The following is a 23251-nucleotide window of genomic DNA, read 5'->3' as shown; positions in this document are numbered from 1 at the left end:
GTATTTCTTATAGTCTGTACTATTTTCTCAGATAAAGCCATGAGTAATGTGTTTTTTCATTGCTTTCAATAATTTAAAAAGTTGTTTAAAGCTAAAATAATAGATGTCATTATATGTATGTATAAGCAATGAGAGATTTTATGTGTAATTAAAGAGCTGGTTTTCCAAGATACCAATTATATCCGTGTTTAAAATAATGACAATATGAATAATGCACCACCTTCTATAGGTATGTTTTACTTATTCTGATAAATGAAGCAAGGAAGAAGAAAGTTTCCCTAAATACCTCTAAAAAACCCTATAGGAGAAACTATTGTTTTAGAATCAAAAGGATTTAAGCTTTGACTGGTAACATATAAACATAATCAAGGAGGAGCCATTTAATAAGATGGGCTGGTCTTCAACTTACCTATTACTGTCCTTCCTAAATTCTGAGTAACAACTTATTATATAAACGGATTTCATCTTAGAGGGATGTGCTTCATATTTAATTTTTAATGTATGCTTCTTACTTTCTAATCCAAATAAAACACACTTCAGAAATATAGACGCTGCTGCCGGGCACAGTGGCTCATGCCTGTAATCCCAGCACTTTGGGAGGCGGAGGCCAGCAGATCACCTGAGGTCAGGAGTTCAAGACAAGCTTGGCCAACATGGTGAAACCCTGTCACTACTAAAAATACAAAAAATTAGCCAAGTGTGATGGTGCATGCCTGTAGTCCCAGCTCCTCGGGAGACTGAGGCAGGAAAATGGCTTGAACCCAGGAAGCGGAGGCTGCAGTAAGCTGAGATCACACCACTGCACTTCAGCCTGGGCAACAGAGCGAGACTTCGTCTCAAAACAAAACAAAACAAAACAAAAAATGTAGACACTAGAGAAGTGTAACAACAAAAAAAAAATTCATTAGCTAGGCACAGTGGTTTGCTCCTATAATCCTAGCTACTGGAGAGGTTGAGGTAGAAAGAAAACTTGAGGCCAGGACTTCAAGGCCAGCCTGGGCAAACCCAGCTCTACAAAAAATAAAAATAATAAATATTGTGCATTATTATTTTATAGAGGTACATTTTCTTTTAAGGTTATCCTCATTCGTCATTAACATTCAAGAGAGTATAAAAAATTCATTCATATACACGTGTATAATGGAAATTTATTGTGATGTCTTTAACCTAGGGTTGTTTTGGATGTGTGGTGTTAGGGTGACTTGCATCATTTAATCACCTAAAAAGCTTGTTAAAAAAGTACTTTCCCATGTTCCACCCAGAGTCAGACTCCCTGAATCAGAATCACCAGGCCCCCCTGAATCAGAATCACCAGGCCGGGTGTGGTTCAGAAGTCTGCATCTGAAACAAGACTATCTGGTGATACTGGTAGAGGCAGTGGAAGGAGGGACCTCCAAGCAGCGTTGCTTTAGGGGCTGATGTCAGATTTATCTAAGGTTTGCTCTATAAAGCTCCCTTATAGTACATTTCAATGTAATACCAGAGGATCTCTATTGTGTATTTCGTAAGGTTTTTTTGTTTTGTTTTGTTTTGATGGAGTTTCGCTCTTATTGCCCAGGCTGGAGTGCAATGGCACAGTCTCAGCTCACTGCAACCTCCGCCTCCTGGGTTCAAGTGATTCTACTGCCTCAGCCTTCCGGTAGCTGGGATTACAGGGCCCCCCCACCCCCCGCCATGCCCAGCTAATTTTTTGTATTTTTAGTAGAAACGGGGTTTCACTATGTTTGCCAAGCTGGTCTTGAACTCCTGACCTCAGGCGATCCACCTGCCTCAGCCTCCCAAAGTGCTGGGATTACAGGGGTGAGCCACTGCACCTGGTCCATGAGGCTTCTTTTTAAAATAATGATTGACAACAAATGGAACTGCCCACAATGGCAGTCCTTACAGAGTCACTAAATTAGTCCTATCCCCAATGTGATACTAAGCCGTTCAAAGCTACTTAAATGCTGACTCCTGCACGCAGTTGTGTAACAGCACTGATCAGCCATTATACATGATTGATATTTTGTGTGCTATTTAATGTTCTCTTTTAATAAGCATAAAAATCTAATTCCTTTCTCATATACCCCACTTCCAGGGTATGGCAGCTACACCACAGCCCCATAAAGAATAACTATCTTTTTTGGCAGGGCATGGTGGCTCATGCCTGTAATCCTAGCACTTTGGGAGGCCAGGGAAGGAGGGTCACTTGAGTCCAGGAGTTCGAGACCAGCCTGGGCAACATAGTGAAATCTTGTCTCTACAAAAAATAAAGATAAATAAAAATTAGCCAGTTATGGTGGCACACACTTGTGGTTCCAACTACTTGGGAGGCTAAGGTGGGAAGATCACTTGAGCCTGGGAGGTCAAGGTTGCAGTGAACCATGATAGTTGGGTGAGACTCCCAACTTTCCCCAAAAAAATAAAAAAATAAATAAATATATGTGTGTGTGTGTGTGTGTGTATTAGCCAGGTGTGTTGGTCCACACCCATAGTCCAGCTACTTGGGAGACTGAGGAGGGAGAATCACTTGAGTCCAGGAGGTCAAAGGTACAGTGAGCTATGATTGTGCCACTACACTCCAGCCTGGTCTGCAGAGTAAGACATGGCCTCAAAACAAAACAAACAAAAAGGAATAACTATCTTTTTAATATTCCCATTAACTGAGATTTTATTTTGTAGTTTATATTTTTAAAAATAGACTTCTTTTGTTTCCCAAAAGCAAAACTATAACATCATTTCTTTTTCTATCTACATATCCTTGAAACTACCTTTGCAAAATTACGACAATAAGAGAAATCTGACATGGTTGACTCCATCTTGCTTCTGACCTCCAGGCTGTCCTTGGTCATTCCTGGGCATGGGCCAAGTTAACTTTGGGAGGAATCAAGTTTATAGTTTAACTTGAAAGCAAAGATGATAATGTAATGGTCCCTCCCTAAAACTAATACCCTCCTTGTTCAGGGGCCTAAAACCACCTTTGGAAGACTAATAAAAGGCCACAAGAATAGGATTATGAGAGGGACCTGAATTATGATAAGATAGGCATAGTTTCTATAATCTTTTATTGCTCAGGGCTTCTGTGGCCACAGGTCACAAGATTTGTGAGTTTCCCAGTTGCTCATATAGAGAACATCACTATTGTAGAACCTAAGATTGGTTTTCAGAGATATTTTTCAGACTGACCCCACCAGGACTCCTGACTCATGACTCGACTGATCCTGTGGTCCCACCCAGAGGCAGACTCAGTGCACAAGGACTGTTTTCCACACCCCTATGAATCCATCCCCAACCAATCAGCAGCACCTATTCCCTAGCCCCCTACCCACCAAATTATCCATAAAAACTCTAACCTCTGAGCCTTTGGGGAGACTGATTTGAGTGATAACTCCAGTTCTCCCTCAGGGGCCAGCCTCACATCAGTTAAACTCTTCCTCTACTGTAATGCTGTGGTCTCATTGGATGCTTTTCATTTGTGCAGTGGGCAGGAAGAACACTCAGATGATCAGAGTCTTTTTCCTAAAATATCCTCAGATTTGCAGGAAATAATGGCAAGTTCATCCTGTTGAGAATCACGTTTATGTAAAAACCTCAGGGCCAGGCATGGTGGCTTACACCTATAATCCCAGCACTTTGGGAGGCTGAGGGAAGAGGATCACTTGAGCCCAGGAGTTCAAGACTAGCCTGGACAACATAGTGAAATCCTGCCTGTACAAAAAATAAAGATAAATAAAAATTAGCCAGGCATGGTGGCACACACTTGTGGCCCCAACTACTTGGGAGGCTAAGGTGGGAAGATCACTTGAGCCTGGGAGGTCAAGGTTGCAGTGAGCCATGATAGTGCCATTATAATCCAGCCAGGGTGACAGAGTGAGACCCTATCTCAAAAATAAATAAATAAAATTCAGATACCAATGTGCATCAAATAAAAATGCAGATACCGAGTCAAGTGGCCATTATTAATCTTGGATCTAATTTTAGAATTTATAAAATTGGCTACACAAGTCTTGAGGTTAGTTAATGATGTGAGGACTCTTGGGTATCACTTGAAACCAACAGAGGGATCATTATATGGTTGTAACTCTATGTCTATCCTCTGATCATATTATGTCTGTATCTCTCCCTGTCCTGTATCTGGAATCATTCTTTGGTGCTGTCTCCAGAACTACATGTCAGTTATCTCTGATCCATCTTTTGCTAATATATATAGCTATCCAGAGTATGCTCAGTTGTTATAGCTTCTCACAGATCTTCAGAGTCTTTTAAATGTTACCTCTTGATTTTTATCTTTCAATGAACTTCCTCCCACTCAAGCATGGAGTTCTTTGCTCCTACTCCTCTTACACATCCTCTATCTTCATGTTCAGATACTACCAAGGATAGTGTATGCACTCTGTACTGTAGTGCAAGCATTTCTTGTCTAGACTTTGATCTTGATTGGCCTTCATCAAGTAAGTTTAAAAGTGAATTCTCAGGTCCTAAGCAATATATCTGTTTGCTTTCCCTTCTACACAAAATAGAAAGTTTGAATGGTCTTTGGGGATTAATACAAAACACTCTTGTAGTAGTCCATTTTCACACTGCTGTTAAAGAACAACCTGAGACTGGTTGATTTAGGAAGAAAAGGGGTTTAATTGATTCACATTTCTGCATGGCTGGAAAGATTTTAGGAAACTTACAATCATGGCAGAAGACAAAGAGGAAGCATGTTTTACATGGCATCAGGAAAGAGAGAGTGAAGGGGGAACTGCCACACTTTTAAACCATGAGATCTCATGAGAACTCACTCACTATCACAAGAACAGCAAGGAGGAAATCTGACCCCATGAACCAATCACCTCCCACCAGGGCCCTCCTCTGACACTGACACGTGGGGGTTACAGTTAGAGATGAGATTTGAGTGGGGACACAGAGCCAAACCATATCAACTCTCCAGTCCCTAAAATAAAGTAAGTAACTAACATGATCATAATCCAATATATTAAAAAGCTCTTCCCTGTCATTACCACAGGATTTAGAGGTTATGGAATATTTACAAGTTGTATAATGAAAATATAGAGATAATGTTTTTTATTTGGGGGCTCTGTTTATTTTATGGAAGCCCCCAAATCGAGATGGAAATTCAAAATTTCAAAACCTAAGTCATATTGACTAATGAAAATACAGGAAAAGCATAAGGAATAATGAATGGAAAAATGAACTGAAACTAAAATGCTATTAGAAAAATTTTAAGTAAGAAAGTCAGTGAACTATTTTCAAAGTGACATATCAGAAAAAGAAACTTGCAAATAGCTAAAGCTAGTGAGGCAGTCCCAAAAACCAATAAGGAGAAAAATCATCCTAAAAATGATGGATGATTTAATCAGGACAACTAAAATTAAACCAGAAGGAGAGAACACACACAGGTAGTAAAATATGTCACACCTCATTCTGTAGAGCTAGAAAAAAATGAGAGTATTGAATTCTTTAATAATAAATGGAATCCTCCAAGTATTAAAATAAACTAATAGACTTTTCCAGTTATGTGCAAAAGGCATTCATTAACAATAGCACATTAGCATTTATTAAAATTTTTTGGATGCTCTTAAGAGATTCTAAAGTTTTCATTTGCCTTTTAATACACAAATTACACTGTGATTTGTCTGTCATTTTAAGTAGATCAGAGAATACCTGAGTTTCACTGTTCCTTCATCTTTTGCAGGATTTCAATAAGTAGTGCATACATATTTCAGTGAATTAGTCATGATTAAATAATACTTATCTTCTACTGGAAAAATGCATTGGTGGCCAAATTCTGTGACTTCTGAAGTACTTGGCCCTGACAAATTCAATACGAAGCTATAGGAAAGTTCAAAGTGTACAATAACATATTACTTGAAAGTTACGTATTACTTTTTTGCTCTCATGGCTTTTCATCATATTATTATTAGATCAATGTAATATTATCATATGTATTTCTCTGAAATATCTCCCATCCTTTTTTGTTTGTAGTTAACTTGTAGGATATTATTACGTATGTATGTTGTATGTTATATGGTTATACGTATATAACCATGCATATAACTAATGGTTCTATGTTTTATTTTTGTCAATTTTTTTCTGCCGTAAGTACAATTTCAGTACTATTATGAACCCAAAACATATTTTATACTGTCCTGGCAACTTACTTTGGTGTTGGCATACTTCATAACATTTATCACAACATATTTGCTAATGGGAATATAGGTTGCAGGTTAAAAATTAAAAATGACAGACGTGGACCTTTGGGGCATAAGGCCTTCTGAGCCAAGATTTTGTATATTTCTCTTTTGAAAGATGCTAGTTAGTTCTATCTGGTTTAATACACTGTGAAAAGAAGTCTTCTGCCTGACTTGCCTGTGCCATCTGCATCAACTCAATCTGAAAGGTATTTTCAACTTGTTCCATTAAAATGAGGGGTTGTTTATTAGCTTATTCTAAACTTATCTCCCAAATATTTGTCTACGAATTCTCTCCTAGTATAACACTGTTTATCTAATTATTTAATACATTAAATTGATTATTTATCAGAACAAGAAGGAACATTATATTGTTTTTAAATTTAGAAATATACATTCAGATCTGCCAAGCATCACATGTGAAGTAAATATGATTTCCCATAAAATTCTGGGTTTATGAGCCTGGGCAACATAGTGAAACCCTGTCTCTACAAAAAATACAAAAATTAGCTGGGTGTAGTGCTGTGTGCCTGTGGTCCCAGATACTTAGGGGGCTGAGGTGGGAGGATTGCTTGAGCCCAGAAGGTCAAGGCTGCAGTGAACCAAGATCATGCCACTGCTTTCCAGGCTGGGCGACAGAGCGAGACCCTGCCTCAAAAAAAAAAAAAAAAAAAAAATTAGGTTTATCTTTTCATCTCGGCCAAAAAAGAGGCACAGTGAAGAATCCCTGAGATGACTGGGTTGTTATTAGCCTGTTGATGTGACTGTGCAGGAACTTGCTGAAGCCATCAAGTTTCAAGTGACTGCATACACAGCAGAAGGAGTTTTCACCACACCCTTTTCTTGCCTTCTGAAGCTTTCACATCACATTACATGAGCAATCTTGACTCTTGTATATGTTGATTTTAATTATCCACGTCCCGTGTGAGATTTAGCCTTTATTCCTTAATAAAAGTGGATACGTTGTGATAATCCAGTAACATTTCTCACATTTAAATCATTCATATCTGCAATCACGTTGATATTAAATATCCTTCTTTGCAGTAATATGTTTCTAGCAAATCAATCCTATGGTATTGTCTTCGTTGAGGATAAAATAAAAATAAAATAGAAATGGAAGTGCAATATCTTAAGAAACAAAGTAGTAATATTTGAGGATGCAAAGGAGAGCTTTAGGGGAAAAACCACATTGCCAGGAAAATTCTGAAGCAAGTGACAATAGAAGAGTAGGTGAGAGTAAGAATGAAACCAGAGTAACGAGACTATAAAGCAAACAAACAGGACTAATTAGTCTTTTAAAAAATTAAAATTGGTATATTGCAAAACCATTGCTATAAAGAATATATTATTAAGTAGTATTTAAGACTTTTGGTGTATATGTTTTACAAATCTTAATATTGAGAATAGAGATTTTTACACCAAGTTTATTAACATGAAATAAAAGAACAAGTAAAAGTTAATTTTCAGCCAGCAGTCAGTACTGAATGGTTCATATGCAGGTAAACAGTTAAAAAAGTCAAATGTATCTGCATTCTAGTCATGTAGATATGATATCTTGAAATATGAATGTGGCCTAAGGGATTTATACAGAATGTGTTTTCTTCTTCACTTGCTAGCGTAATTTTCTTTTCCAACTTAGTTTTGGATTAAACATATGGACTAATTATATGCCATTGTTTTTGTTAAAATCATATCAAGAAAGGAGGTTAGACAAATGTCTGTCAATGGATGAATGGATAAACAAAATGTGTTGTGTACGTACAATGAAATATTATTCAGTCTTAAAAAGGAATGAAATTTGATACATGGCACAACATGGGTGAGCGTTGAGGACATTATACTAAGTGAAATAAGCCAGACCGCAAAGAACAAATATTATATGATTCAATTTATATAAGGTACCTAGAGTAGTCAAATTCATAAAGATGAAAAGTAAAATAGTGGTTATTAAGGGATGGAGGAATGTGGAATGGGAAATTATTGTGTAATGAACACAGAATTTCACTTTGGGATAATGAAAAGGTTTTGAAGACAGAGAATGATGTTGGTTGCACAATGATAAGAAAGTCCTTTTTTTCTGAGATGGAGTCTTGCTCTTTCACTCAGGCTGCAATGCAGTGGCATGATCTTGGCTCACTGCAACCTCCACCTCCCGGGCTCAAGCTTTTCTCTTGCCTCAGCCTCCCGAGTAGCTGCGACTACAGGTGCACACCAGCACAACTGGCTAATTTTTGTATTTTTAGTAGGGACAGGGTCTTACCATGTTTGCCAGGCTGGTCTTGAACTCCTGACCTCAAATGATCTGCCCATCTTGGCCTCCCAAATTGCTGGGATTACAGGTGTGAGCCACCACACCTGGCCCAATGCAAAAGTTCTTAATGCCACTTAAATTCTACACTTAAAAATGGTTAGGATGCTAAATTTTATCTTATGCATATTTTACCACAATAAAAGGGTGTTAGAGAACTTGAAACATCTGTAGCCCATTTAAGATCTTAGGATCACTTCAAAAACATGCTAAAATCCAACCAGAAAGAGTATGGAGAAGCACAAAATAATGGGCTGAGGTCAACATCCATTAGTGATAAAAGGGCTATTACAATAAATCACTTTAATGAGTCATTTTAGTGAACATCTGTGTATAAAGAAATGTGTTTAAAGTGAATCTACCTCTTTTAAGAAATGTTCAAAATATGATAACATGCTCTACATCTGTTTACTTGTTGAGACTGGACTGATTAATAAAAGATTTTAATTTTTTACAAGAATACATTGGTAAGAAGTCAAGTGAGAAAATAAATCAATATATTTATTTGAACTATTTGCTAAGATTTCTAATAACTCAGAAGATTTCATCTATGCAACTCTTTTTTTTTTTTTTTTTTTTTTTTTTGAGACAGGATCTCACTCTGCCACTCAGGCTGGAATGCAGTGGCAAAATCATGGCTCACTGCAGCCTCAGCCTCCCAGGCTGAAGCTGAGCTTAAAGTATGTGCTACCACACAGAGAATTAGCCTGGCTAATTTTTTTACTTCTATAGAGGCGGGGTCTTGCCATGTTGCTCAGGCTGGTCTAGACCTCTTGGACTCAGTGATCCTCCCACCTGCCTCCCAAAGTGATGGGATCACAGGCATGAGTCACTGTGCCTGGCCTGATGTAACTCATTTTTATCTTACAGATTAAAAGTTAATACTTATTTAGTTAAAAATTATGCAAAGGGATGCTGAGCAGTAGTTTGCAGTGCTGCATTGTGTAGGAGCAGACAGTGTAGGTTAATGAGTTTAAAGATATAAATATTTTCTATTATGACATATGTTAACATTTTCAAACCAAAATGCATAAAAAGGTAGGGGGGAACTAGTGTATTTTTTAAATCTCTTAACAAATATTCTTAAATCAAAAGAATATACAAATGTGATGCTATTCTATCCCCACATATTTTGAAAGAGTTAACTTACTTTAATGTTAAAGTTAAACCAGATATTATAACTTCACATACTATATCTTCTTCCTGTTATACTTTAATTATTTCAAATTTATTTTTTTATAAATGTCCTTAATCTCTAAAGTTTTCAGACTATTTAAAAAGGTGCAGGAGTGACATCAGTAAAAATGTTAGAATAAGGTTCTCAAAAATTTTCTCCTCTAGAAAAGCAGCCGGCAAAGGTAACAGAATCATCTTTTTCAGGATTCTAGAAATTAACCAAATGCTCGAAGGAAGCCGGAAAGTGTTTATTCAAGAAAAAATAGATACTCAACAAAAACCGCGGAGTTTTGTGGAATTTTATCATGCTCTAGTTCTATGTCTTGCTCTTCAGCTCAGTGGCAACCATGAAAAATAACAGTCTGCATTCCTGGTGCACCTTCATAGCTATTGGAATTAGCAAACAGAGCTGGAGCCATTTCAAAGAGTCATTCCTGAATATCTGTCCTTATTTGACCTGCCTGAAGGATTCCAGAAACACGCACTTACAAGGTAACTTGGCACGTTCCCAGTACTAAAAGCCATATGGCAGGTGAGTGTGGGGGCATTTGTCAGAAACAATTATAAGCAAGAGTTTTACTTTCATGGTTGTCTATGGAGATTGATAATTAATGGGGCAAATAATAGACTAACCAAAAAGCTTAAAAGGAGAAACTGAAGAATGAGATACCTAGATGAGTTTTGAGAAGCTACAATGTATTTCTGGACTGTAGAAGGCCATATGCATGCATAAGGCTACAGAAAGACCTTATAAGGCTGTAAGGACTCACTTCTGGCTGACCGTCAACAGAAAGTGAAGACTTAAAGCAGATTTGTGGACTGCCAGGCTAAGTGTTAAAGGCTAACCCCAACAGGCACACAGAGCCCCTTGGCATAGACTGAAATAATTTTTCAATCCATTTTTTTTTGTGTGTGGAAACTTCTGTCTAACCATTAGCTGACCCCTTGGCTAACCAAATAGAGACTCAGGAAGCCACATGTAACAAAGAATACAGACTATATGAAATTGGTTCAGAAAATTTACTAGATAAACAACAATGCCTATATCAAGCAGCAATAACAATGAACCCTGGTGAGGGGAGAGAATGTGATTTATAAAGTTGTCACACTGTATTGTTTAAAATGTCCAGTTTCCAACAAAAAATTATGAGACATGCAAAAAAAAGTAAGAATATTTGGCCCATGCACAGGGAAAAATTCAATCAATAGAGACTGTCTCTGAAGATGCTCATGTTGGTTTCACTAGACAAAAATTTAAACAAACTATTTCAAATATATAAACCTGCAATAAACCATGCATAAATAAGTTTTTTTAAAGCATGAGAATTCATGCTCATAAATGGAATTATAAAAATGAGCCAAAAAGAAATTCTGGGTTGAAAAATATAATAACTGAAATGAAAAATTTACTAGAGGGGTTCACCAGAATATCTGAACAGTCGGAAGAAAGAATCAGTAAACTTCAATACAGTCAACTGAAATTATTTTGTCTGAGAGAGAAAAAGAAGAAAAAATTAAGGAAAAATGAATAGATATCAGGGAATGGTGGGACAACATTGAGTGCACCGATGGATGCAAAATACAATTCCAGAATGAGAGGACAAAGAGAAGAGGCAGAAAAAAAATCTGAGGAAGTAGTTGGAAAAATTTATTATATTTGATGAAAATGATTAAGTTACATATCCAAGAAACTCAACAAACTCCAACTAGGAAAAAATACCAAAGAAATCCACATCTAGATATATCATAATAAGCTGTTGAAGGAAAAGAAAGACTCTTGAAAGTACCAAGAGAGAAATGATTCATCACATAAACAGAATTTTCGATAAGACTGATATTTAATTTCTCATCAAAAATCTTGGAGACCAGAAGGCATTGAAATGATATATTCAAAGTGCTAGAAAATGAAACAAAACAAAACTTCGTCGACCAAGAATTCTATACAGGCAAAACTACTTTTCAAAAATAAAGGTGAAGATAAAACATTCCCAGAGAAACAAAAACCAAAGGAGTTCATCACTGGAAAACCTGCCCTACAAGAAATACTAAAAGGAGTTCTCAGCTAAAATGAAAGAATACTAGATAGTAACGCTAATTCACATGAATTTTCTTTTTTTTTTTCTAAAAAGCACCAGTAAAAACTACATACATAAACATAAAAGATGGTATAAGTTTATTTTTTTTGTAATTTTTTCTCCTGACTTTAAAAGACAACTGCATAAAGCAATATTATAAATCTATGTTGATGGGTGCACAATGTATAAACATGTAATTTATGCTAAAAACAGCACGAGAGGGATAACAAAGCTACATAGGAGCAACGTTTTTGTATGCTATTGAAATTAATTTTGTATTAATTAAAATTAGATCATTATAAATTAAGATATTAATTATAATCCACAGGACAACTGCTAGGAAAATAAAATATAAAAGAAAAGAAATAACACAAGAATTAAAATGGTGCACTAGAAGATATATCTATTAAACACAAAAGTCAGAAATAATGGGGAAAAATACGTACAGAAAACTGGTTGGGCGTGATGGCTCACACCTGTAATCCCAGCACTTTGGGAGGCTGAGGCGGGTGGATCACCTGAGTTCAGGAGTTCAAAACCAGCCTGGCCAACATGGTGAAACCCTGTCTCTACTAAAAATACGAAAATCATCTGGGTGTGGTGGCGTACATCTGTAATCACAGCTACTCGGGAGGCAGAGGCAGGAGAATCGCTTGAACCTTGAAGATGGAGGTTGCAGTGAGCCAAGATGGTGCCACTGCACTCCAGCCTGGGTGATAGAGTGAGAGACTCCATCAAAAAGCAACAACAAAAAAAGAAAACAATAACAAAATTGCAAATATGAAACTTACCTTATCAGTAATTATATTACATTTAAATGGATTAAACTGTCCAATTAAAAGGAAGATATTGCATAATATATTTTTAAAAACAAAGTTTATCTATATGCTAACTCTAAGAGACAAAATTTAGATTCAATGACACACACAAAAAAATTAAAAGAATAGGAAAATATATACCATCTAAAGAGTAACCAAGAGAGCTGGAGAGTCCATACTAATATTTGACAATAAAAGATTTTAAAACAAAAATTGTTACTAGAGATCAAAAGAACTTTTTATAATTATGAGTCAATCTTCTGAGAAGATATAACAATTATAAACATATATGCAGTTAACAATGGAGCATAAAAGACATAAAGAAAAACTGAAAGAATTGAAAAGATAAAAAGACAGTTAAAAATAATAGTTGAAGACATTAAATAGTGGTTAGAACAAGTAAACACAAAATTAAACATACTGCTGAAGACTTGCACAAACCTATAAACCATCTAGACGAGAGACATCTGCAGAACATTCTCTATGTCTGTGGACTTCTGTAGAACATCTGTGAAACAACAGAATATATTCTTCTCAAGTGCTCACTGAATGTTCTCCAAAATAGACTAGGTATTAGTCAATACAAGAAGTCTCAATAAATATAAAAGTTTCGACATCATACAAAACATGTTCTCAGACCAAAATGAAATAAAGTTAGAAATCAATAATAGAGAAAATTTGGGATATTCGCTGATGCATAGATATTAAACAACACATTCCTAAATGACTGATGGATAAAAGAAGAAATCACAAGGGAAATTAGAAAATATTTTGAGATTAATGAAATAAAAACATAATATACCAAAACTTGGGATGCAGCAAAAACAGTGTTCAGAGGGAAAATTATAGCTACAAATGCCTACATTTAAAAATAATAGATCTAAAATCAATGACCTAACTTTCCACCTTAAGAAACTAGAAAAAAATGTTAGCTAACCTAAAGCAAATAGGCGGTAAACAAGAAAGATTAATGTGGAAATAAAAGAAATAGAGAATGGGAATAGAAAAACAATCAAAAATGTCAACAAAACTGTTAATTTTTGATCAGCAAAATTGACAAAGCTTTACTTCAATTTACCAAGAAAAAAGACAGAACACCCAATTTATCAGAAATGAAAAAGTAGACATTACTACCAACCATACAGAAATAAAAATTATTATATGAGAATATTATAAACAATTGTATACTAATAAATTCGATAACAAATGGAAAATTCCTGACAAAGAAAATATCGAAACAGGCTCAAACAGTAATAGAAAATCTGACTAGACTGATAAAAAAGAGAAACAGTAAATTAATAATGAAAAAAGTTTCCACACACACAAAAAATCATACCCAGATGGCTTCACTGGTGAATTCTACTAAAAGATTAAAGATAAATTAACACATATTTTCCAAATGTTTCCAAAAGGTAAAGAAGAAGGAACACTTCCTAACTCATTCTATGAGGGTAGTATTACCCTGATACCAAAACCTGGCAAAGACCTCAGAAGAAAAGACAAATAAAAACTAATGCCCCTTATGTATATGGATGCAGAATTTTTTTAAATGCTAGAAAGCTGAATTTCTGAGAAAAGGGACCATATCCCATGACCAAGTAGAATTTCTCTTGAGTATATAAGGTTGGTTCAACACATCAAAATCTATCCAAGTAATATGCCATACCAATAGAATAAAAGAAACAAATGCACAATCTTATTAGTTGATACAGAAAAAAAATTGGCAAAATCCAACACCCACTCATGATAAATATAAACTAGGAATGGGAGGAATCTTGTTCAACCTGATAATGGGCATCAGTGAAAACTCCACAGCTAATGTCATGTTCAATGGTGAAAGAGTTAAAGCTTTCCCTGTAGGATCAAGAACAAGACAACTACTGTCAACACTTCCGTGTAACATTGTACCAGAGGTTCTAACCAGGGTAGTTTGGTAAGAAAATATAACAAAAGGCATCTATCTATATGGGAAAGGAAGACAAAAAAAAAAAAAGATATTTGAAGATCTTATACCTAAAAGAAAACTCTAAGAAATTCTTACACCTGTAGAAAACTATTAGATATAATAAATGCATTGGGCAAGGTTGCAAGATTAATAAACAAAAAATAAGTTGTACTCCTATCTATTAGCTGGTATATGCTGGATTTTGTCCCCCTCCAAATTCATATGTTAAAGAGCTAACTCTCAGAACCCCAAAATGTGCCTGTAATTGGGAATTGAGCATTTAAAGAGGTGTTCGAGTTAAAAAGAGACCATTATGGTGGTTCCTAATCCAATCTCACTGCTGACCTTATGATAAAAGAAAATTTGGACAAAAAGGAAGATGTGTACACAGAGAAATGATCATGTGAGAACATGAGCATTTACAAGCCAAGAAGTAAGGCCTCGGAAGAAACCAAAACTGCTGGCACCCTGATCTGGGACTCTTAGCCTCCAGAAATCTGAGTGTTGATACCACTCAGTCAGTGGTGTTTTGTTGTGGCAGCCCTAGCAAACTAATACGAGAGCCATTCGAAATCTACAAATGGAGTTAAGAAAACGATTTCATTTATAACAGCATCAAAAAGAATAAAATACTTAGAAATAAATATAACAAAACAAGTGCAACGCTAGTACATTGAAGCTACAAAACTACGTAACAATATTGAAATAAATTAAAGAAGAGCAAAATTAATAGAAAGATATCTCACATTCATGGATTGGAAGACTTCACATTTTCAAGATGGCAACAGTTCCAAAATTAATCTGGAGGTTCAATTAAATCCCAATCAAAATTCCAACAGCCTCTTTTGGAGAAATGGATGCGCAGATTCTAAAATTTATATGAAAATGCAAAGAATTCAGACTAGCTAAATCAATCTTGACAAACAGAACATAGCAAGAGGGCTCACACTTCCTTATTTCAACTCTTACCAAAAAGCTACAGTAACCAAAACAGTGTGGTATAAGGAGAGACATATATATTAATGGGATAGAATTGAGAGTCCAGAAATAAACCTGTATGTCTATGGCCAACTGATTTTCAACAATGATGTCAAGATCATTCAATGCAGTAACATTCTTTTCAACAAGTGGCCAAGAAAATTGTATGTCCATATGTCCATAATTTTTGTCCCCTTCCTCACATTTTATACAGAAATTTATATAAGATGCATCGAAGAACTAAATATGAAAGTGAAACTATAAAATTCTTAGGAGAAAATATAGGCGTAAATCAACCTTGGATTAGGCATGGGTTTCTTATACATGACACTTATAGTAGAAGTAACCAAAGAAAAATATATACATTGCGTTTTATCAAAATAAAAAAAAAAGTGCATCAAAGAACACTATCAAGAAAGTGAAAAAACAGCCCATATTATTTCATTTATTTCAGGAAATGTTTGCAAATCCTACATATTTTAAGAGCCCACCATCCAGACTGTGTTGAGAACTCCTACAACTCAACAATAAAAAGACAATCCAATTAAAAATGAGAAAGGGTTTAGAGAGAATCTTTTCCAGAGAAGATACGCGAATGCCCAATAAGCCCAAAAAAAGGTGCTTACCATCAATAGTCGTCAGGGAAATGCAAATAAATACCAGAATGTCATACCACTTCACACCAACTGGGATCGCTGTATTTTTTTTAAATGAAAAACAACAAGTATTTGCAAGGATGAGGAGAAATTGGAACCCTTATGCATTGTTAGGAAAGTAAAAAGGTGCAACCACTGTGGAAAACAGTTTGTCATTTTCTCACAAAGTTAATTATAGTGTTACCATACCGCTCATATGTTCACACAAATTGTGCATGGATTTTTAAACTCACGTTATTCATAATAGCCAAAAAGTGGGAACAACCCAAATGTCCAATAACTGATGGACTTAATCTTTTATCCATAATATAATTCAGTGGAATATTGGAAATAAAAAGAAATGAAGTACAGATATAGTCAACAGCATGGGTGAATTTGAAACATTATGCTAAGCAAAAGAAGTCAGCCACAAAAGGTCATATACTGTATGATTCCATTTATGTGAGCTCTCCAGAAGGAACAAATTCCCAGAGACAGAAAGTGGATTAGTGTTTGCCAGGGACTGAGGAGAAAGGGGAATGGGCGGTGATTGTTAATGGGTATGGGGTTTCTTTTTGGAGTGATGACATATTCCAGAATTAGATGGTAGTCTTGATTTTACCATCTTGTGGGCATATTAAAAACCATGGGATTATATACACTTTAAAAAGGTGAATCTTAAGCTACATAAATTATATCTCAATAAAAATTTTGTAGAGATGGAAATAAAAAGACCGGAAATTTAGGGCAAACGAAAACAGGGTGAATGCAAGATTAGGAGAGGAAATTCAGTACAAGTCATTTTGGCGGACACTAGCAGTGCTGGTGCCTATGTGAATCAGAGCAGTCCTGCCTCCAACACAGGAAGCCCTGTATCTGTGCCAGGAGCAACAGCCTCCACTAGGGGCTCTGCAGAAACACAATTTCTCCTGGGGCTGATATTTGAGAGTCAAATTTCCTGCAGTTTAGATATTTCCACCAGTTTAGCAAAATCTGGAGAGGCTATAAGGCTGACAATTGTGTCCAAAGCAATAATCGCTTGAGAACTTTTCCATGTGCCCCATCACTCTGCATTGTACAGCATATTCTTTAACACATTTATTTCATTTTTCAATTCACTAAGTGCTTGCTGAGCACTTGCCCATTTTCCTTTATTTGCAAAATGCAGGAATTTAACCTATCTTTGAGTACAATTTAGGAATAAGTTCTAAGTTTCTATGATACAATGTTGCCGTTTAAAAATAAATGTAACATAATGCTCCTACCTCCTTTTGATAATATAATGTTCCATCTTATTAATATCTTTCTTACATTTTGAGTTACACATTTTTATGCTTTGCTATTTACTGGTCAAAACCACTTTAGCTCATTAAGATTCAGAAAGGAGACTATAAACATGTATGCCATTTTAATGCAGGATATTGTTTCATTATGAATGTGCCTATATTGTTAATTTCATCTAAATAGTAAATGTAGTATTGATATGAGGCTAAAAGGCATAAAATATTCTTGCATGTTAAAAGAGTTATGTTAGCTGTTAAGTGAGTTTTAAAAAGATGTTTATTCAATTCGAACACATAATTGGTAAAATTTTCTCCTTAAAACTATAAAGAACAAAAAGCTGGAATACCCATCAACAGTATAAGAGAATTACAGTTTATTCTGAGAGCAGATCAGCCAAGACGAACAAATGAGTCTTGTAATTGCATACCAGAGGTCAAAAAATTAGCCCTACCAAATGAGGAGGGAGAGGAAATGCTGAGACCTAGAGGAAAGGTCATAATATTTGGACTGAATAAAAGCAATTCACTAATAGCAATTTCCCTTTATCTGACAGCAACTGTAGAAAGTTTTAACAAATCCTGTTAAGATGGACAAAAACTATTTCCTGAATAGTTAAGAAAAGATTATAATAAATGCCAAGTATTCTACAGCATGTATAGAATCTCATTTCCAAGTGAGCATGCTGTTTTCTTCAGCATCCTGTTAGCCAAGTTCCAATTTTGGACAGGTCCTAGGAAGCACAGCATTGTTAAAGACAGAGACGAAACAAGGTGATTAATTGTAAGTACATTTCTATAGATAGTATTGCACTTGGAATGTGTAAAAATCTCTCTGAAGATTGGTGGAGATAAGGGTTGTAAACAGGTTTGAAATCCACACAGCAATAGCTCACATGCTAATCTTTGCCCAAAGTTCTATGTTGTTGAGAATGATTCTGATATATTATTTTAAAGGAGAGAGTGTCGTATGGATTCCAGATCTTTGTCATGGACAAAGAATCTAAGTGCTATTCATTTGTGGTTCCTGATTCATTTGTTCCTTGAGAGATTAGCTAAAATTAAGAATGGGTAAAAGAACCACCAATTCCTTTCCCATGTCTATAGTGAATACAAACAGACCTCCAGCCATTACTACATCTGTCCCTCATGTCAAATGGAAGATGTAACATCTTCCACAAAGACTTACTTTGTTACTACACAATGGAAAGAGACACTTCTACTGTGGTGAAATGTATATGGCAAACCCAAATAATTTAGGCCACAAAATACCCTAAGCCAGAATTATATGAGTAATCTACTTTTTCTATTTCACTCTGAACGTACTGTCCTACCTACATTTTATTTTTCGTTCCTTGCTATAGTGTAAAGGCAGAATATACTTTAAAAAATAATTATTCATCAACATTTAAGGCAAATGATCAGAGCTTGAGTTTATTGTTATACAATGTTGCTTTTTCATCTTTATTTCTGAACAGCAAATCTCATCAAGCATGATTGAGTTTTGCTTACTTGTATCTTCTCCCATACTTCCGCATTTACTATGTGTATAGCTCTTCAGAATAAAATAAAGATAGGAGTAAACCAATACAATTCAGCAGCATCAGTGACATAACCAAACATGTAAAAGTCTTTCCCGACTGACCCTGAATGACCATTTAGCCCCCTTTCAAATTTTGGCATCAAATATCTACTTACAAAAAGTATATAGTTTCAATCAGGAGGTCAAAGCATTGATGACTGCAAGTAACAAGAAAAATGAACCCTGCGAATATGCACATAAAATAATAAAGGAAAAAAGAAATAAAATGATAGCAAGGAGAGGTGGAAATTTGCTTGTTCTCAGAGGAGGAAACACCTATTTTTCTACTGTGAAAGAAGGAGAAATAACTCAGTCTGAAAAAAGAGGTGCTTTCTTGAAATGGTTTCTGCTGGATTCCCCATTATTTTAGATATGATGGGAGCTGGAGTTGTGCAGAATATTTTGGGATGCTTTTCACATAGATTTATGATTCTCAAAAAGAATCAGCATCAATTAAACTATAGTTGACCCTTTAACAGTATGGGGGTCAGGGGGACGGACCCCCACACGGTAGAAAATTCATGTATAATTTCGACTCCTCATAAACTTAACTACTAATACCCTACTGTTGATTAGAAGCCTTACTGATAATATAAAAGCAGTTGATTAACACATATTTTGTATGTTCTACATATTGCATACTGTATTCTTACAATAAAGTAAGCTAGAGAAAAGAAAACGTTGAGAAAATCATAAGGAAGATAAATATACTTACTGTTTATTAAGTGGAGGTGGATCATCAGAAAGGCTTTCATCCTCATCATCTTCACATTGAGTGGGCTGAGGAGGAGGAGGAAGAGGAGGGGTTAGTCTTTATGTGTTAGGGGTGGCAGAGGAGGAAGAAAATCCATGCAAAAGCGGATCCTCCCAGTTCAAACCCCTTTTGTTGTTCAAGGGTCAACCGCACAATCAGGTTTTGATGAGAAGACTCAGTTTTCAAACTTGATTTTAAGCAGGTATGTATCCAGGTACTCAAATTCGGATGTAATATTACATAGAACTTAAACACTCCTAGTTAAGCAGAAATAGAAGAACCCAGTTACCTTAGTAGAAATCAACCTATGGGAGGAAAGCTCGGGAAAGAGCCAGGGTCTTGGCATAAGAAAGAGTGTAGGCATGATATATGTTTGTGTTTATACGTGTGTATCTGTTGTTTGGAAATAAAGAGCAAATTGAGTATTGGATTAAGGGAAACATATTGCTTGTTTCCCATGAGAGAGCCATCCTTTGAGCATCACATTTGCAAAGGTAGATTGATTATCCAGATCCACTTCCAGTGGGTTTTGTGGCAAGCCGAGACATCTATTGACAGCATCCATAGACTGTTCAGAGCTTGGAGTGGAAAGGACCTTGAACTTAGAACACGTGCAAATTTATTATGTGATTGAAGTCGTTTTCTCTCACTTTTGCTTCAGGAAACATTTAAAGCCACGTACTTTGCGGTAGGCAATATTCTATATTTATTAAATATACAGTTAACTCATCCAATCCATTGCAACCATCTTATAAGGGCGTTACTCTAATTCTCTCCATTTGATGGATAGATAACTGAGGCTAGGAGATAAATTGCTCATTGCGGTGGAGGTGAAATTCCAGCCCAGGCTGTCCGGGCTCTAGATCCTGTACTTTTAACCAATAGCGCTTTGCTTCTTTTCCTTGTATTTATCTCTTTCAAAAATGATTAACTGTATGCAAAATAAGATATCAACTAACGAGACGGGCGGCAAGGGTTAACGCGGAAACAGATTCCCGAGCTGAAAAAACAAAAACAAACCGGGGAGCCAGAGCTCCTGAAAGCCCCGGTGGGAAATTCAGTGGGCCTCCTGTTCCTTTAAACTCTCGCTTTCGCCCCCGCTGACACTTTACAAAGCCGCGGTGGCAGCGGCAGGGACCACGCTGAGGTGCGCCACCTTCCGCCACCCTCCAGCGCCGGCTGGGGTCCGAGGGGGCTTCGAGGAGTCGGTAACCCAGCTGGCTCTGGTTTGCTTTCTCCACTCCCCAGCCACTGCCAGACCCAGCCTCCGCGAAGGGGCGAGCTGTGGTTAACACTTTCGTGCCCAGGGAGACCCACCAGGGTCGGGGCGGGGCGCGATCGCCCCCCGCAGTCCGGCGCCAAGGCGGCCCGGGAGCCAGGTGGGTGGGGGGCGCAATTGGCGGAGCTGCCCAGGGCATGCGAGCAGGGTGCAAGGATGGCGCCCCGGCGGCGCGGAGGTACTGCCCCGCGCTCCCCGGCTAGCTCCCCGGACTTGTCCCCTCTCCCCGTCATCGGGGGCAGCCGGCTGCCCCTGGCGCGCGGGGCTGGAGTGGCCCTCTCCCTCCCCTTCGTTAGGCTCCCCCGGCTTAATCTGTTGGCCGCGACTCCTCAGCCAGCCCCGAGGAAAGTGCAGCCATTGGACAGGTTGGTGCGGGCTGCCGGTTTCAGGGAGGAAGGTGGGAGAAGCCTGGAGGAGCGAAGGGGAGGGCGGAGGGAGGAGGGAGGAGGGTGCGGCGGCAGATCTGGCAAATTGCGAGCTGCCTTCCCTCCTCAAAGTGTGGAGCAGGAGTGCGGGGGAGCGTGGCGACGGCAGCGTCTCCTCCGCCACCAAACTCTTGGGGCTCCGCGGGGGCTTGGGACCCCCTCCTCCTGAGCCTGGAGGAACCCTCTCCCGATAGGTTCCAGCCTGACTCCCTCCCACCCCACCCTTTTCCTTTCTCCCCCCCCCCCTTTTTTTTTAAAAAAACACATTTTTTTCCTGGCTTCGGACCTCAGACTGCTGCAGCCCGAACCTTCCCAGGGCTCAGCTCTTCGGAGCTGCCCATTCCTCCGGCTGCGAGAAAGGACGCGCGCCCTGCGTCGGGCGAAGAAAAGAAGCAAAACTTGTCGGGAGGGTTTCGCCATCAACCTCTTCCCGCAAACCTAAACCTCCTGCCGGGGCCATCCCGAGACAGAGGAAAGTTCCTGCAGAGCCGACCAGCCCTAGTGGATCTGGAGCAGGCAGCGGCGCTGGCTGTGGAATTAGATCTGTTTTGAACCCAGTGGAGCGCATCGCTGGGGCTCGGAAGTCACCGTCTGCGGCCACCGGGGTGGCGCTGCCCGAGTGGAACCGACAGTTTGCGAACCCCGGCTGCAAGTGGCCTTTCCTCCCCACAGTTGTTGTTCAGTGTCGGGTGAGGGCTGCGAGTGTGGCAAGTTGCAAAGAGAGCCCCAGAGGTCCGAAGAGGGCTGCGCTCCTACTCGCGTTCGCTTTTTCCTCTTCTCGGTTCCCTACTGTGAAATCGCAGCGACATTTACAAAGGCCTCCGGGTCCCACCGAGACCGATCCGCAGCGCTTGGCCTGGTCGCGCCTATTGCATCGGGAGCCCCAGAGCACCGGCGAAGGACTGGCGGGAGGGGTAGGGAGGTGGCGGCGGCGGCATGGCGAGGTTCCCGAGGGCCGACCTGGCCGCTGCAGGAGTTGTGTTACTTTGCCACTTCTTCACGGACCAGTTTCAGTTCGCCGATGGGAAACCCGGAGACCAAATCCTTGGTAAGTAAGATGCACTTTGGCTTGTTGATTTTGTGCGCAGCTGAAGACCTCTCTGGCACTCGCGTTCTCCCTACCCTCTCCCCCCAACATCATCTATCTGCCCTTGGGAAACTTATTGCAGTTGCTTTTCGGCTAAACTTAGGCTTCCCAAATGGGGAAAAGAGGGTTAACAAGAGAAGGACGCCGGGGACTAGGGGTTTTCTTGAGGCTTTCGGGCTTACTTCACCTGGGCAGCAGGGGGTGGTACTGTCTCCCCCAGGTAGCCCGGGGAGGGCTCCAGTGTGAGAGCAAAGCTTCTTCCGTGGATACATCTCCTAGGACCTGGCATCTCCAGGCTGTGTGCTCTCCGGCTCCTCCTCCTTCCTCGCTGCTGGTTAAACTAAGCGAGTGTGTGGTGTGGGGTGGGTGGGGGACGTGGTGAAAGCCAGGGATTGCAGGTCTCTCCTCTGCACGAGAAAATTCCCTGTGGCAGCACCTTCCTTCCCCTGGCGATCCCCACTAGCTCCGTCTAGTGAACTGGGCCGAGCGGGCTCTGGAAGTGGGGCGGGGTAGGTGTGGCGGGCACGGAGGTGGGGAGCAGGTGGGAAAGGTGGGGGCGGGCGCGCCTCTAGAGACCTACCCCTGCTCCCATTGTCCTCTGCCTGCCAGCTTCACAGACAGGCCTGAACGCGCAGAGGGTTCCCCAGAGTGCCCTGATTTTGTCCCCGAGAGGGCCCCCAACCTCCACATCCTCTTAGTGGCTGTCCTGGCAGGTGCCCGTCCTGCGGGGAGC

The 23251-nt window shown here is 38.8% G+C and overlaps 1 protein-coding gene across 1 annotated transcript in view; it reads left to right on the top strand.

Annotated features, from left to right (window-relative positions):
- The first annotated feature begins 21731 nt into the window (after positions 1 to 21731).
- Positions 21732 to 23251, top strand: part of PLXDC2 (plexin domain containing 2) — a 458249-nt gene continuing 456729 nt past the window's right edge. Inside the window, exon 1 of the mRNA XM_003257698.2 lies at positions 21732 to 22479. Within this exon, the coding sequence (XP_003257746.1) occupies positions 22368 to 22479 (112 nt within the window). The 5' untranslated portion in view covers positions 21732 to 22367. The remainder of the gene's footprint in view (positions 22480 to 23251) is intronic.

This window comes from Nomascus leucogenys, chromosome 9 (genome assembly GCF_006542625.1).
Source record: "Nomascus leucogenys isolate Asia chromosome 9, Asia_NLE_v1, whole genome shotgun sequence".
NCBI classification, from domain to species: domain Eukaryota; kingdom Metazoa; phylum Chordata; class Mammalia; order Primates; family Hylobatidae; genus Nomascus; species Nomascus leucogenys.
Note: the sequence above shows the minus strand (reverse complement) of the source record. Positions and strands in the feature narration are given on the sequence as shown.